The sequence below is a fragment of the Eschrichtius robustus genome, chromosome 3 (genome assembly GCF_028021215.1).
Source record: "Eschrichtius robustus isolate mEscRob2 chromosome 3, mEscRob2.pri, whole genome shotgun sequence".
Classification (NCBI taxonomy): Eukaryota; Metazoa; Chordata; class Mammalia; order Artiodactyla; family Eschrichtiidae; genus Eschrichtius; species Eschrichtius robustus.
This window is the reverse complement of record NC_090826.1, coordinates 157,583,966-157,596,311: the sequence shown is the minus strand read 5'-3', so window position 1 is coordinate 157,596,311 and position 12,346 is coordinate 157,583,966. Positions and strand designations below refer to the sequence as shown.

The 12,346-nt window shown below is 52.4% G+C and overlaps 1 protein-coding gene across 1 annotated transcript in view; it reads right to left on the bottom strand.

Annotated features, from left to right (window-relative positions):
* Nucleotides 1-9,886: 9,886 nt before the first annotated feature.
* Nucleotides 9,887-12,346, bottom strand: part of MAPKAPK2 (MAPK activated protein kinase 2) — a 45,625-nt gene continuing 43,165 nt past the window's right edge. The window contains exons 9-10 of the mRNA XM_068541630.1: nt 12,198-12,278; nt 9,887-11,611 (exon numbers count right to left, since the gene is read on the bottom strand). Coding sequence (XP_068397731.1) covers nt 11,468-11,611; nt 12,198-12,278 — 225 coding nt within the window. The 3' untranslated portion in view covers nt 9,887-11,467. The remainder of the gene's footprint in view (nt 11,612-12,197; nt 12,279-12,346) is intronic.

Genomic DNA, 12,346 nt, shown 5'->3' with positions numbered 1-12,346 from the left:
ACTGATTAGCTATTTAATTCTCACAACACAGCATGACAAAGATGCCCTTTCTGTCACTGTTTCACTGATGGGAAATTGAGGCTTACAGAGGGTGAAAGCTTTGAGCTGGCAAGTGGAAGAGCCAGAACGTGACCAGGATCTGTGGGAGTCCAGGGCGCTGGCCCACACCGCCTCTCTTGCTCAATCACTCAAGCCACACTGTATTTGCTGGTGTGAGCACAAAGGACCAGGTTCTGAAACCCAACCTAGACACAGCTTCTCTCACATTTCCTTTCAATCAGCCCCAGTCTCTGTGGCCTCCTTTGCTGGGATATAACCCAGTGGTTTTCACCCCCGAAGTCAGGCACCTGATTAATTTTGTCAACTGTGGGAGGGAGGGAAGGGGATGCATTCTTAGAACTGGGGCCGACGCTGGGGCTGGCGGGCTCCACTTTCAGCTCATGCTAGATACCACCGGCATAGGGGTTTTGAGAGAAACCCTGTGACTCAACCTCACCTCTCACGGTCCTTGTTTCACTCGAAGGCACACCGTCTTCCCATCAGCCTCCCTTGGCCCGCAATTCCGCCCAGCTGCTAACGCCCCCCAGTGACACTCCCCCCCCACCCCGCCCCGCCAGCTACTCGCGCTGCCTCCCAGCAAGTCACGTCCCAGCATGGGCGGGGGTCCTCTTTGCGGGCTGAAGAGCAACACATCCAGTGGGTCCGAACAGCCCCGCCCCAGACCCTATAGCAGACTTGCCCAACCAAAGCCACCCAGTGTGGGGCTTCCCTGGTGGCGCAGTGGTTGAGAATCTGCCCGCTGATGCAGGGGACACGGGTTCGAGCCCTGGTCTGGGAAGATCCCACATGCCGCGGAGCAACTAGGCCCGTGAGCCACAACTACTGAGCCTGCACGTCTGGAGCCTGTGCTCCGCAACGAGAGAGGCCGCGATAGTGAGAGGCCCGCGCACCGCGATGAAGAGTGGCCCCCGCTCGCCGCAACTAGAGAAAGCCCTCGCACAGAAACAAAGACCCAACACAGCCAAAAAAATGAATAAATAAATAAAAGAAAAAAAAAAAAAACTGCTCTTCGTGGTTTAAAAAAATAAATTAATTAATTAAAAAAAAAAAAAAAAAAAAAAGCCACCCAGTGTTAATCACCTTTACCCAGGCAGAGAGCAACGGGCGCCAGCCCAGGACACTGCTGCGACAGCTGCCACTGTTATGAAAGGGCGTGGGTCAGCAGGAAGAGAGAGCTCAGAAGGGATAGAGCAGGGAAGGGGCAGGAAGACACATTTCCAGATTCCCAAACCCAAACTCTCCTTTTTAGTTAAGTCAACCTGCTAGCACTGATACAATAATAAGACTACTTCCTATGATACATAATAACGAGTGCTGTGTGCCAGGCATTATGCTCAAGCTTTTACAAGTCTTTTACACAGTTTTTCATTTGTTCCTCACAACAACTGAATGAGGTCAGTGATATTATTTTGTTAGTCTGGGTCCTCCGAGAAGCAGATGACAAAATGGGATTAAACATGCACACGTTTTATGAGGGGAAATGCCTTTATGAGAGAAAATAGGGTGGGAGCCAGGCCAGGCAGGGAGAGCCATCATACCACACCTGACCCCATCGAGGAGTGAGGGAGAGGAGTCTGGGCACAGGAGTCCTAGAGGTTCCACAGAGTTGCCAGGGAGTCCTCCAGCTAAAGTCACTAGGGTTCTGGTTCCCCCAGGAACCCATGTGCCTTAGCATCCCTGCTGTGCCCAGTCATTGGCTGGGGGCAGATGCAGGGGAGGATGGCCTCAGTGCAGATGCAACAATGGGTTTCAGAGCAAGCAGCTGGGGCCCTTGGATGATTATGCTGTAATTGGATATCTGTGAGGCACCTGCTCATAATTAATAATTAAGTATTATAAATATTAATATTTAATTAATAGTTGTGGGGTGCCACAATTATTATCCCCATTGTACTGGTTGGTAAACTGAGGCTCAGAGAGGTCAAGTCACCTGTCCATAGTTTGAACCCAGTTGAGTGTAACTCCAAAGCTTTCTCCTGTGCAGTGTGCATCTGAGTTATTGACCACCGTGTCACAAGCCTGATCTCAGACTCGGTAATCAGCAGAGGGCTGAGCACACAAGCAGTGTCCCAGAAAGGGTTTTGGGGGGAAAATGTGGTTGAGCTCCTGAATAGTAAGAAAAAATCCTTGCATGTCTCCTGTGTCCCCCATAGCACCTAGGATCCTGAGTCAGAGCTATCTCCTCTGCCATGTGCCTTTCTTTCCCCACGCTCCCTAATCAGAGGGGCCATCCCTCCCAGGTAACCTCCCATGGCACTCTGGGCCTCTTACAGCACCCGCCAGTCTTTCTTATGTCAAAGTCATTTGCACACTGCAAACTCCTAGGTGCTCCACCTGGGACACTCGCTTCCCAGTCTGAGGGGTGGGTCAGGTAACCTGCTCAAAGTCAAATACCAGTAGGAGGCTGAACAAGGCTGAACCTCAGAATTGTCTTTGAGCCATTCTGCCTACACGCCCAAAATTTATGCAAATAACCGTAATTGAGTGAGCAGAGCTGCTGATGTGTGAGGAGAGGTTTTAGGAATCCCCTTGCCCCCTCCAGATCTGATTTTTCCAGTCACTCACAATGTGGCCAAGGGTATGCATCTATTGGTTTTGGGAAGTGCTTTGAATGTCCTCTTATTTTCAGCTGACTTATTCTGTCCCCAGATTGCCCCACAGCTGGCAGCAAATCCTTTCATGGACCTCTCATTCAGAAAACAATACGCAAAGTGCATTCATTCATAAATCGATACTGTCTTTTTGGCAGTGCTTACCAAAACCTAAAATGTGTATACCCTTTGATGTAACTATTCCACTTCTAGGAATCTATCCTACAGAAATCCTTACAATGTGCACAAAGATACTGTGCAAGATGTTTGCAACATTAATACTAACAGTTTAAAAAGAAGAAATGAGACATTCATCAGTAGCAGATAAATTATTGTATAGCCACACTATGGGCTGTTAAAAATGAATATGATGGTTCTGAGTTCAGTCACGGGCACCCACTAAGAAATGCCAAGTTAAAAAAGCAAGTTGCGTGTTGATTGACGGTATGAAAAAGTTTTGGGAATTGGTTGCACAACAATGTGAACATACTTAACACTACTGAGCTCTACACTTAAAGATGGTGGTAGTAAACTTTACATTATGTGTATTTCACCACAATTTTTTTTTTTTTTTTTGGCCGCGCCATGCGGCTTGTGGGTCTTTGTTCCCTGACCAGGGATTGAACCCATGCCCTGGCAGTGAAAGCACCAAGTCCCAACCACTGGACCACCAGAGAATTCTCTCACCACAATTTTTTTAAAAAGCAAGTTGCCGAACAATATGCCTAATGATTTCATTGCTACTTGTTACAGCCTTCAAAGGAATTTCTCACCTGTGTTTCTAAGCATATATGTATGTAGACAAATAATTAGAGTTTTTGATAAGACTGGATAAAATCAAAATAAAATCAAGCCGCTAAAAGTAGTTATTTCTGAAGAGGAAGTTGGCATAGTTAGGTGAGGAGAGGTTATAAAGAGAAAACTTTCACATTTCACTCTGTATGTACATGTAATTATGTGTGTATATAATTTCTTTGAATGATTGGACTTGCTTGTGTCAATTGTTCTTTAGATGCATTCATCCAGCCAGCAGGTACTGCGCACGCACCTTTGCTGGGTGAGCTGTCATCCTCAGAACCTGGAATAGGCGGATGAAACTGGATTTCTCGTCTACCTCTTCCTCTTCCTTGCAGACTGGCTCAGAGAATGGCCTGCCCTCATCCCACTGTGGGTGGGTGGGGTGAGAGGTAGGATTAGAGTCTCACTATGAGGACCATTTCCATAAAGCAGGTTTCTGATCAGAAAAGGAGACAGCTGAGTGCCAGAGAGCCAGAGGCCCCTCTAGGTCTTACTACAAACACCAGATCTCCCCATACCACAGGCTCCAGTCACAACTAACCAAGGTCTCGTTCTCAGAGTCAGATGAGATTGTGATTTCTTTGAAGAGTAAACCTCTGCCTGGTGAATTCAGAACCACTGGCCTCCAAATCAGAGGCTAAGGGCTGGGAGAATTCAGCTCTTTCTGAACCTTAAGGCCTCACAGCCTCAGGAGGCTCTAGCTATTTGAGGAACAAGAGACAATCAGCTGCAGGAACTGAGGAAGGAACAAGATCACGTTTCACACGGTCCCAGGCAGCAGTGACCTGAGCCAGCAACTTGGCCGGAGCTTGGGCCAGAGCCACCCAGACTGGGGACTCATTTGCATGACTTCTGCAGTACTTTGCATCATGGGGCCCGGGAACACTGTTACCCTAGGATCAGAGAGGTCAAGACCAGTATTTAGTCACACAGGGCCTGGGGGACAGAAACAAAACTCAGGGGACGAGAGGACTCATGAAGGGAGGGGGATGGCAAAGGAAGAAAGCCAGTCCCAATACTTCACTTGCAAATACTGGCAGGGGTGCCGGATGGGGTAGGAAACTTCACTGTCCCTTAGAGCAAGAAAGTTATGCAAACGAACATATTTGCATGGCAGCCTGGCCCCTAAAATGACTTACTACATGCAGGTTCCTGGCCTCAGGAGCAGCCCCTCCCCCCAGAGCCCCACCTGAGATCCTGCAGGCTTGAAGGCCGAGATTTTCTGTCCAGAGGCTCTGGGTACTGACTTCCCTTCAGAGCAATCATTATTCCTCGCAGACTGTGGATAGACATTCCAAGGTAACTCCAGGCCTGAGATGCTGGTGTGTGACAAAAAGTGTGGAAGCTTAGGTACACTAAAATGTGTATTTGTTACAGGGAAGCTCCTAAGGGCTTCAGGTTTAATACACCTGGAGCCCATGGTGTAGGGACCATGGTGAACGGGGATGAGAAAGACCTGCAAAGAACTCTGGCTTTTCAGTGACACTCAGAGGGGTGAGGGGCAAGGAAGCCCTTGACAACCATTCACCCCAATTTTCCAGGACCCCCCAATCTCATGTAACGTTATCCTTTTCTATAATGATCTGTAAAATGCATAACTAAAAATGATCTAAGTTTAACGTATAACCTTGTAAGGATTCTTTAAAACTTAATGAACTTAAGAATAGGTGGTGGTGGCGGGGTTTGGGGGGGGACTTCCTAGGTGGTTCCAGTGGTTAAGACTCTGCGCTTCCACTGCAGGGGCTGCGGGTTCGATCCCTGGTCGGGAAACTAAGATCCCACGTGCTGCGCAGTGCGGCCAAAATAAATAAATAAATAAAATAATCAATTAATTAGTTTAAAAGACTAGCGGGGGGGTTGGGGGGGGGGCACTTCCCTGGAGGTCCAGTTGTTAAGACTCTGAGCTTCCACTGCAGGGGGAACGGGTTTGATCCCTGGTTGAGGAACTAAGATCCCGCATGCCCCATGGCACAGCCAAAAAAAAAAAAAAAAAAAAAAGCATAGGCGGGAGAAGGAAGGGAAGAGAAGGAAGGGGCGAGGGGAGGGAGCCTCAGATGGAGGGATTAAGAGATACAAGCTACCGTGTATAAAATAAATAAGCTATAGAGCAGCTATTGTACAGCACAGGGAATATAGCCTACATTATATAACTATAAATGGAGTATAAGCTTTAAAAATTGTGAATCACTATGTTGTACACCTGAAACTTATATAATATTGTAAATCAACTATACCTCAATTTTTTAAAAAAAAGAATATGTGGGGAAATCCCTGATAGGCTAAGTTTTGGTTTTGGGGGAACAAACATGGTGAAAGAGGGGAATCCAGGTTGAAGGGGCTGAAAAGAGAAAATGAACAGAAAATACCGAGGGCCCCCCACTGAGGAGAAGTCAGATTTCCCGTGGACAGAACCGATGGCTGAAGGTCTAGCGGAATTGATGAGAAGACAGCAGTTCAGACCAGAAGACAGAGGGGTGAAAGCAGAAAGGAAGAAGAGCTGACTCTTACTCCGCAGAAACCGGAGCAGAAATCTGATGGCAATACCTCTACCATGCTGCTCCCTCATTTTCTACCATCAAATTTGTCGAATTTGCCAGCGTGAAGGCCTCCTGAGTCTCCGCCAGAAGAGCTCTACCCTCCCCACCTAGGCCCCCTGCTCTGTCCCTGTCCCATGAAAGCGCTGATCCTCCCTGCCTTCCATCCTATTAACCCCCACCTATGCCTCTAAGCTGAGTCCCAGGAGGGCTGGACCCACTTCTAACTCAGCTGTGTCTCCCCGAAGTCCCAAGCGCTGGGTGTGGCACACGGCAGGTGCTCCACATGAGCTGAATCGGAAGGCGGCATTTCTGTTCCTGGAGGGAGCCTCAAAGGCTCGGGCCCAGGAGGCCAAGGCACTGACCCCGCGAAGGGCGGCCTGTTTGTGGGAGGGGCCCTAGCCCTGCACACCCGGACAGTGCTTCCCTCCTCTTCAAGTCCTGGCATGGCCACGTGTCATCCTCCTGTGCCTGGGTCGGAGAGGACCAATGTTGTCCTGAGCAAGGCATGCATGGAGGGCTTCGTCCAACAGGAGATGAGGATCCAGGATCCAGGATCTTCTGACCTCACTCATCCCCCCAGTCTCAAAACCTCTAGGGCCCTAAGAGGCCACTTGGGCTGGGGCAGTTTTGAATGGATCGATTCAGACCACAAAGTATGTGTCCAGGCCTCCGGATGCAGAGAAAGAAAAGACAAGGCCTCTGATGGTTGCACGCAGATTTTGTATCTCGCTGGGCAGCAACTGGGTCTTACACTTGGTTTTTCCCAAAGCACAGCACATATAGTAAGTTCCTGGGTATTTATTTGGTGATTTAGTATGTTGGGTCCGACTGAGTGCAGGGAAAGGAAGATGAGTCCACCAAAAGGCCCCACCAGAGTTTGGTGTCCCTTCCAAAGAATGGCTACTCCCCAACTCAGCCAGCCTCCCCCTGGGGTGGCCCCTAAACATGGGCTTCAAGAGACAGAGCCAGGGAGGGGCTGTATCCCTGGGGCTGATCACAGGCTGGCTCCCAACGCCTCCTCCAGCCCCCTCTGGCCCCCTGGAGAGCGCCCAGCAGGTTTGTTTACATTCACCGGGGGGGGTGGGTGAGACAGCCACTTTCCCTAGCCTCACCAACTCCACCCTCTTCCCTTGAATAACTGAATTTCCTTCGCACCCTGAGCAGGCCAGCCTACCCACTCTACCCACTGCCATTCCCAGCCCTCCGCGTTTCCTGTCTCCAACCCAGTCAAAGGAAAACCCCAAATTTTCTGTTATTGTTTACCAACCCGACTGCCTCCTCACTCCAAGGCACAGGTGATGCCCTCAAGCTGACAGGAACATGGACTCAGCCTAGACCACCAACCCTGCTCCAAACCTGGGCTTCCCTGTGCCCTCTGGGCAGGGCAGCCCACCAGAGGGTAGGACACCAATAGTGATAAAGGCCACCTGGCCCCTGACCAAACATTTAAATCCATCATCTTGCTGCATTCCTCAACAGCCACAGGGCCTAGGAGTGCCACCCCCATTCCCTAGAAAAGGAAATTCACCTCTACTCAGTGGAGAGGAATCCAGCTGTCTCCCTGCTTGGCCTCCCTTCCCCACCTCCCTTATCACGAGGACTTTGGTGGTGTTTTTTTTTAAGAAACTCTAAACTTGGAAGCAGGAGACCCAAGTCAGATTGACCTCTGCTTAGTCATGAGGCCTCGGGAGAGTCACTTTACTTCTCTGATGCTGAATTTTCTTACAGGTAAACTGGAGGCTAGACTGACTCCCTCAGAGGGCTTTTATGATGGTGAAGAGATCAAGGCAAAGAGCCCAGCACAGCACCGGTGCTTCCTAGGTGCCTACAAGTGTCCATAAGCCCTCCTTACATCTCACACCACTTAAGGGTGTTCAAGAACCATCTCCTGTTGCCCCCTGCAACCACGCAAGCCAGCAACCGCCTTTAGGTACGAAAGTTCCACTGCCATCCCACCTGGGAGTTTAGCAGAAGGAGCTTAAGTTCTTCCTAGAGACAGAGAATCACAGGGCCACACCAGTGTGGAAGGTCAGGGGCATGGAGAGAGTAGAAAGGCATGGCAAGACCCCACTCACCAAGCCAGGCCCCTCCTGCCCTTCATCCCAGCCACCTTCCCTGAATGTCAGATCCAGTTTTGTGAACTGGGCTGACCTAGATGGAGGAGGAAGCAAAACACAAGTGCTAACGTGTGGGGCAAGAGGATGAGAAGGCTGTGAGATGGGCCTCTGTGGAAGAGCAGCGGCCCTACAGACGCTCACATCCCAATCCCTGGACCAGTGAACATGTGGCCTCACATGGCAAAGGGACTCTACAGGTGGGATCGAGGTGAAGGACCTCCTGCATTATCTGGGTAGGCCCAGTCTAATCACACAGGTCCTTGAAAGTGGAGACTCCTTCCTGGCTAGGTTAAGAGAGATGCGACAACAGAAGGTCAGAGAGATGCGATGTTGCTGCCCTTGAAGATGGATGGAGAGGGCCATGAGCCAAGGAATGGGGAAGACTCTGGAAGCTGGAAACTCAAGGCAAGAGAATCTCCTAGAGCCTCCAGAACACAGCTCTGCTGAGACCTTAGATTTTAGACCAGGGAGACTGTATCAGACTTCTGACCTCATAAATCTAACATATTAAATTTGTGCTGTTTTAAGCCACGAAATGTATTACAACAGCAACAGAAAACTAACATGGCCTCCAAAGACAGCAGAGCACTGACAACGCTGTCCCCCTGTACCCCAATTCCCGCCCTACCGCCCCTTATTCCCTCTTCCCCCGAGTTCTTATCAATCACCTCTGATACCCACATAAGCACAGACAACATGACTGGATTTCTCTCACAGCAAAGCCTCATGCTGGTTCATTCGAATGGTGGTTTCTAGAGTGATGGGTAGAGTTTCAAGGTAGGAGCCAACCACATTCAGGAGTTGTGCGGGGGAGGTCACGGGGCCACAGGCATGCCCTGCCTCTGCCAGGAACCCGAGCGGGGGGATGCGATCCCACTGATGACCGGGCGGATGAGCAGGCCTCTCCTCCAGGCAGGAGACCAGGTCTTAGGATGAGACCACCCCAGGCCTTGGGATCCTGAGTTCTAGTCCAGACCCATTAGCTCTGGGATCCCCAGCACATCCCTTCACTCCCTTGGTCGGTTTCCTCGCTCATAAAACAGGGATAACCATCCTGCCTCGCCTCTCTCCCTGACAGCTCTGAGGATCAAGTGAGAAAATGCAGGTGAACTTACCGACGACTGCTTTTCCATCTGACTGGGAGGGAGCGCAGTGGGGTCAATAGACCGATGTCTACCTTGGGCCCCACTGCGAACCAGTTCACTGTGTGCGTCTCAGATACCCCACGTCTGAGCCTCAGCCTTCTCGTCTGTGAAGTGAGGGGAATGGGTCATAGGAGCGCTGAGGCCTCTTCCAGGTCTGATGTAGAGTATTCTGGCTTCCGCCTGACCCCTATCACCTCCTCCTGGAACTTTCAGGAACTACGCTGACCTGCTCCTCTGGACTCTTTCCCAGGATTTGAACCAATTCACCACCAGCAACTTCTTCAGTCCTCACACCAGCCAGCCCCCCAGGCTGAGGGTGTCAGCGCCTGATTGTGGCTAAACAAGTCGAAGAACTGGGCTGAGAAGCAGCTTGGCTCCTGATTCAATACTGGGCAAAAGAGCACGGGCTCCCCGCACCGTGGTTGGCACCAGCCCTGCTCTCCGTGTCCCCACCCCAGGTCCTGGCCAGGTCCTCAGTGGGGCGGGCGCTGGCTCCCTCTCGCCCGGGAGCCCTCCCCTCCTCTCCCAGGACACACGGACTCTGCCCTCCCAACTCACAGAACCGCTCTCCATGTGTGGAAAGAGGCCAGGTGGGGGGGTCAAGGGGCTGAGCCCCACGAAGGAAGAGAAAGAAAACCTTTCAACTATTAAATCTGTTTAGTAAAGACAATTTTGCTCATACAAAACAACAAGAGTTTACAACAATCTGAGTGCTGGACACGCCATCAGAGACGGGAGGTGCCATGGGCACTCGGAGCCCTTCCCTCACACCCAGAGAAGACCCTGGGTGCGCCCCCCAACCCTGCCCCTGAGGGAGATGAAGGCTGAAGCATTACTGTCACCCCTGCCCCAAGGGACCATGGCACAGAGGACCTCTCCCCACACTGCTGCAAATTAATACTGGGGAGGGAGGGCCCTCCCCCTCTCCCTCCTCCCCCCTCCCCCCCACTGGCCTGGACACATGACGCTGAGTAGTGTGGGGTGGGGGGAAGGGGCTGATGGGGAGGGGCAGGATCGGGACATCTTTGGTGTGAAGCCTCCCCCGCCCACCCGCTAGGCCGCACGATGGAGATCTGCAGGAGGGCCGCAAGAGTCGTGCTGTCTTTGCCCACCAGGGGGTGCTGCCGATGCCCCAGAGCCCGGGAGGCACGCGAAATGCAGCAGCCCTGTGTCACTCACTCATCGACTGCCCAGGCTCACCCATGCGGGCTGAGAGTGGGCCTGTGGAGAAACAGCAAAAATGTAAGAAAATAAACACGAACGGGTTAATAGTGGCAGGAAGGGGAAGCAGAGAGATGACGTGGTAGATGAGCGCCTCGGAGGACCAGGACCAGCCCTCAGCGGGGAGTGGGGTCCTGGGCGGGGCTCCAGTCTTCCTGGTCGCTGTGCCAGTGCTAAGTCACTCCTCCCCACCTCCCAGGACCCGCTCACAGAGGCAGGCACGGACGGCCTGGCTCAGAATCTGGACACGCTTCCCAGGCACTTTGGCAGAGCCAGCGCGGGCAGGGCAGGCCTGAGGAGGGAGACAGTTCCTGAGCCCCGACAGAGGCCCTCCCTCTGCAGCCCTGCCTGCCCCTGGCCCCTCAAATGCACAGGCCCAGGCACTGATCCAGGCACACGGGCACGGGCACACGCACACACACAACCACACTCACTCCTATCCGTCTGGCACACTGGTGACGTCTGAGGGCTCAGCAGAGGAGGTGGGTGGCCTCCTGGCCCCAGCCCTCCACGGCCTGCAGCTCCCGGAAGGCCTCAGCCAGCGGGGACCTGGGGCTGTAGTGGGGAAATTAGAGGGCTGGTGGCACGACACAGGGACGCCCTCTATAACAGTTTCCACAAACACCCTGTAACAAACCCCAAACCCTTGTAGTATCCAGACAGGAAAGGGTTTGGGGGGAAGGAGCAGGAATGAGGGCAAGAACGATAAAAGAAGTTTCATAAAAATTCTAAGTCAAATTATTGATAAAACTGCAAAATGAGCACAGGTTCACGAGCATCTTGCTCCTTCTCTCCACGCCCTCCCAGCCTTCCAGGCTCTCCCTCTCAGGGGTGGCCAGAAGCAAAGGCAGAATTCAGCCTATGACGAGGTCCGGGCTCCATGAGGCTGAGGAGGAGGGGAGGCGGGAGTGGACAGTTCTGTGTCTCTTCATTTAAAAAATATATTCAGGTCAAGAGTTATTGCTTGTCCTCCAGTGGAGCAGGACGGGCTCAGCGGCTCAGTGAGCGAGGGCCGCGGCCTCCAGGGCCCGAGCTTTCTTCCTCCTCTTCAGAAGCAGAGGGTTGGATGCATCTTCAATCTTTTTTATCTTGATCTGCTCATAGTCGACCCGCATCGTGGCCAAGGCACTGGTCATCTCCTCCTGGGGGGCAGTGACCGAGAGAGACGTGAGAGGCGACAGACAAAGCAAGGGCAGGATGAGGGTGACGGGTGGGAGCAGAAGAGACAGAGGGCAGGCTGGTTGATGGGTCCAGGGCTGGGTCAACAGAGCCTGGCCACCGTGCTGCCACCGCTCTCCTAGAGCCCTCCAGCGACGCCACGGGAAGGCAGAAAGAGCACCGGCTAGGAGTCAGAGGAGACCTGGGTTCGTGTCTGCCCCAGCCAATCACTAGCTGAGTGACCTTGAACAGGTCACCCCCCCCCCCTCTGGGCGTCAGTTTCCTCGTCTGCAAAGTGAAGGAGATGGTACCAGATGACCCTTCAGGTCCCTTTAGAGACCCAGACAGTAGAGGGCTTGTAGAAAACAGCCACGGCCAACTTTAGGCCAAACACAGAACCTCTGCCCACAACCCGGCAGGGAAGTGGCTCAGAGCCGCTGTTCCTGTTGTAACAGACATCCCCTGGGGTGAGCTCATACAAAACTAGCCCCTCTGGGCCAGCACCGCCTCTCACACCCAAGCACCTCAGCGAGCACCCTCTGAGCCCCTCTTGGCCAGTGGTCCCCTCACCTTGACGTCCTCCCACCTCTCCTTGTCCTCCTTCAGGACGCGGCTGGTGTGCAGTGGGGTTTGAGGGACCTTCGTTGATTGCTGGGGGTAGAGAGAAGTGTCAGGGTGAAAGCCTGGGTGGGGTGGAGCCCCAAGGGACAGTCCGCATG